The sequence below is a fragment of the Enhydra lutris genome, unplaced genomic scaffold, assembly GCF_002288905.1.
Source record: "Enhydra lutris kenyoni isolate GAN:26980312 unplaced genomic scaffold, ASM228890v2 scaffoldscaffold29, whole genome shotgun sequence".
Lineage (NCBI taxonomy): Eukaryota > Metazoa > Chordata > Mammalia > Carnivora > Mustelidae > Enhydra > Enhydra lutris.
In genome coordinates, this window is record NW_019154113.1 from 21,643,162 (window position 1) to 21,647,245 (window position 4,084).

Below are 4,084 nucleotides of genomic sequence, written 5' to 3' on the forward strand. Positions count from 1 at the left end.
GTGCTCTGCTGCTTCTCTTGTGCCTAGAACAGTGCTTGACACAGAGGGGGCTCCCGACAAAGATTTCAGGAACGAATGGATGGCATGATCTGACGGACAGGCTCTGAACGCTCAGCCCCGCTCCCAGGCTCTGCTGTGAGGTCCGTCATCTCAAGAGAAGTCACCATGGACCAGGAACCCAGCTGGGTCTGGGGCTGCCTGTCTGCCATGGGTAGGGCTCACTCTCCCGATTCTCGTGGGCTCACAAGGAAAGCAAAGCGAGCCACCAGCCCCCTTTCTGGTCTCTCCGAGTTCGGGTGTGTGTGTCCACAACCTGGGGGCTCTGCCCGAGGCTTATAATGTGCTGAGACAGCCACAGAGCCCGTGGACCAAGTCCTTACCTCATGTACCCTCATGAGTGAGCCCCCAAGGAATACTGGGTTTATGGGGTGCTGTGATGACTTTATGTGTCGACTTGGCTGGGCCATGATACCCACATGTTTGGTCCAACATTGGTCTAGATGTTGCTACGGAGGCGTTTTTCAAGTGAGATTAGCATTTGAGTGAGTGGACTTTTGAGTAAAACTTTCATAATGTGGGTGGGCCTCGTCTAATCAGTTGAAGGCCTTGTGAGAAAAAGGCCCGATCTCCCCAGAGGAGCAGGGAATTCTGCTCCACACCACCTTCAAAGTCTTCACTAGGTCTCCAGCCTCCTGGCCCACCCTGCAAATTGTGGATTTGTCAGCCTCCACAATCACACGAGCCACACCTCTGTACATACAGTATCCTCTCGTTTGTTTCTCCGAGGACCCTCACTAGAGCAGGGGCCACTCTCTTCCGCGCTCCAGGGGACGTGTGATGGGAAGGACGCGGATGCGCATCACTCAAGAATGAGGAAACAGACGAGTGTCCCTCAAGAGCCCTCTGGAGCAGATCAAGGGCACGAGTGACACTCACACACCAGGACAGCACAGGCACGGAGTGTGAAGGCTGAGCACACAGGCTTTATTTACCCCTGCAGGAAGCGCCAGGCCCACAGCCCCACAGACGGCCGCGGATGCCCAGACAGGATGGGGAGCTCCTCACGTCCAGTAACGCAGAGACGATCACGCAGGTGAGAGGGCGGGCAGCACTCTCCCGGCACACTGGCCAAAGCCGATGCGGTACCCGTTCCCCTGGCAGTGTCCTGGGACGGAGAAGGACAGGGTTAGCTACGAGGCTGCCGGCCTGGGGGGAAGCACAGCCTGAGCCCAGTCCGCTGGAACGACAAACACATATTTTCAACGGAAGAACCACTGTCCCCAGAAGCCGAGCAGAGCCACGGTGGGACCGAGAGGCACTCCAGGCACGCCCTGCCATCAGGGGCCCTCGGAAGCACAGGCTCCGCGGCTTTCCTGACGGGGGCCACCCCTCCCCCAGGGGGGCTTGGGTTCAAAGCCCAGGTCTGCGAATGCACCAGAGGCCACACTGCCTGAGTCCCACAGACGCCTGATGTTCAACCGACGTGGGCTTCAGCCTCCGATCCCACTTCCACAGGATGAGGGAAAGGCGGGGGGAGGGGGGCATCTGGAGAGCGGGGAGGCCTGGCTAGTTGGGAGTTAGAGGGCGCGGTGTGCGCGGTTCCGAGAGGCCAGCGTGGAGGAGCCGGGAGCAGGAAGGAGGGAGCATCTGAGCTGGGACTTGAAGGGTGGGTAAGAGCTCACCACCGCGGGAACAATGTTGCGCGGCACGGAGCCCCAGGCTGAGGGGCATGTGTGCTGCCTTCGTCTCACGAAGCCGCCGCATGAGCCCCAGAGAGGCTGCCTACAGGGAGCCCTGACGAGCCGTGTTAAGGACTCTGAGCCCGATTCTGAGGCCACTGCGGCTCACGGAGGAATTTCCGGCAAGACATGACAGCTACAGCTGTGATTTAAAGAGAGCCTGGGGGCTGCCCCAGAGAGAAGGCAGATGGAAACACCCAGACTTAGGACGGTCAGGCCTCGGCCCAGGCCACTCAGCCTGTATCGCCTCTCCCCAGGCACTGGGCCTCCTGGAGGCCAGAGCAGGTGAGGGGATGGCACCAGGGGCTCCCACAGGGGCTGGCCGTGACCTTGAGTCACACAAACCCACTGCCAGACACCCCCACCTGCTGGAGAGAGGCTCCGAGTCTAGGGCTGTGCCTTCTGGTGCCTGGTTGGGATACGAGGAGACAAGGGTCCAGCACCCATGAGAAAACATAAATATCAAAGCGACCAAGTCAGAACGGCAGCCTCTTCCAAGGGCCTTCCTCCTGGCGAGCCGCAGGAACTGATGTCCATCCTCCTCCCTGACTCAGTCCATCACATGGCCCCTGCCCTGGTCCCACGAGGGCACCACCCACCTCCTGGACCCACGACTCCATCATCTCCCTTCCCCACCTGCCGTCCCCATGGGCAAGGCCGGCCACACCCTCCCCACCGCACACTGCACAGCAGGTGGCCGAGATGGGTTCTCCCCGCACAGTGCTGCTGCCAGCTTGGGCCGGATGTCACCCACTAGCGAGGCTGGCTGTGCATGGCGGGACACTCAGCGGCATCTCAGATTCCCACTCACGACAACCAAGGTTACTTGCGGACCTGCGGGATGTCCCAAGGGCAGAGCTGTCCTGGCTGAGCCCATGGGTCTAGAGGACAAAAGGAGCCATACCCGGCCAGGGAGGGACCCCAGAGTGTCTCCAAGCCCCCAGGATGCTGCTTCCGGGTCTAGAGAGGAGAAGCTGGGACAGGTGTGTCCATGCAGGAGGAGAGGGACCTGAGAGGTCAGAGCCAGCTCCCCTGCCTCTCCCCTGCCACCACCAACTCTGAGAGTGAAGGTGAAAGCATACCCACCCCTTCTCTGGAATATGAGCCGAGCATCCCGACCTCCCCAGCCCTCCCTGGACACTGAGCTGCGGCCCACTCACCGCTCCATCCCACCAACAGGGGTGCAAATCCATGGTGCAGCCCAATCCCCCAGCTTCCCAGAAGGCCGCTCCTGCCGGCACCTCCAGGCACACACTGTCCCCCCACAGCAGAGCCCAGGGGCATGGGACCAGCCTCAGAGAGCAGCGCCAGGCCTGAAACCAGGGGTTTCTCTGCCACTGGAGCATCAGGAGGGCCCAACCGCATCACGGTACTGAACCAAACCAGAGGAAACGACTTCGGAAAGCAGATGGGGGAGGGTTGCGACCTTTGGGGGGCGGCGACAGTGGTGGGCTTTGTGTCCCAAGGCCATTGGCTGCACACCGTGTGGCTCTGGTCCAAGTCCTTGACTGCCAGGGACCTCCAAGGGCTTCTCTGTAAACCAGAATAACAGCACCACGGGAGCCCAGGTGGCGATGCGTGCGGGGAACACGCGGCTCCTGGCACCCCGTAAACCACCACGCTGCTGTGTTCCTCGTGCAGCTCTGCGTCTGACGTCAAGATTGCCCCCAAGAGCGTCGGGCTCAGGATGGGGCCTATTCCACATGTCACGTTCTCCTTCTCTATGTTCCTGGAGAAATGGTCCAAGGTAATAGATACCAGGGAAGAGTCTGTATCAACACCAGAAGAAAGGAGATCCTGCAGAGGATGGGGCTGTGGGGGCCAGGAGACACGGGGAAGAACAGCGGGGCACGGTCCATGGACGGGGGAGGCCTCCCCGCCCAAAAATGGGCTACAAGGGAGCACGAGGATGGACACCGTCGGCGGGGCTCACGGGGTTGGGGGAGCCGTGGAGCAAGAGTGGAGAGAAAACAGACGCACAGCCTGAGCTGCGGGGCTGCAAGGGAGTGGTGTGGCTGCACTGAAGGGGGCTGAGACCCTCCCACAGCCACATGGGCCCCTGGCCTGGGCCGCTGCCTGATGGCTAGGTGGGGCCCCGGGGCAGGGACAGGGAGCCGAAGCTGCCAGCCCCTCCTCTCCCATCCCATCTCCCTCCCCACCCAGAACTCCAGAAAATGCTTCGGGCTTGGTGCTCTAGACACTAAAGGAGGGCCGAGGGCCTGCAATGGGTCCAGAAGCATCAAAGAAACCCTGGAGATAAGACTGGCCACAGACAGGACCATGGCCACAGAGAGGACCACGGCCACAGACAGGACCACGAGCACAGAGTGTCCACAGCCACAGAC

The 4,084-nt window shown here is 61.1% G+C and overlaps 1 protein-coding gene across 1 annotated transcript in view; it reads right to left on the minus strand.

The window, feature by feature from the left end:
- Positions 1-964: 964 nt before the first annotated feature.
- Positions 965-4,084, minus strand: part of LOC111152603 (fumarylacetoacetate hydrolase) — a 23,490-nt gene continuing 20,370 nt past the window's right edge. The window contains exon 14 of the mRNA XM_022511121.1: positions 965-1,165. Coding sequence (XP_022366829.1) covers positions 1,086-1,165 — 80 coding nt within the window. The 3' untranslated portion in view covers positions 965-1,085. The remainder of the gene's footprint in view (positions 1,166-4,084) is intronic.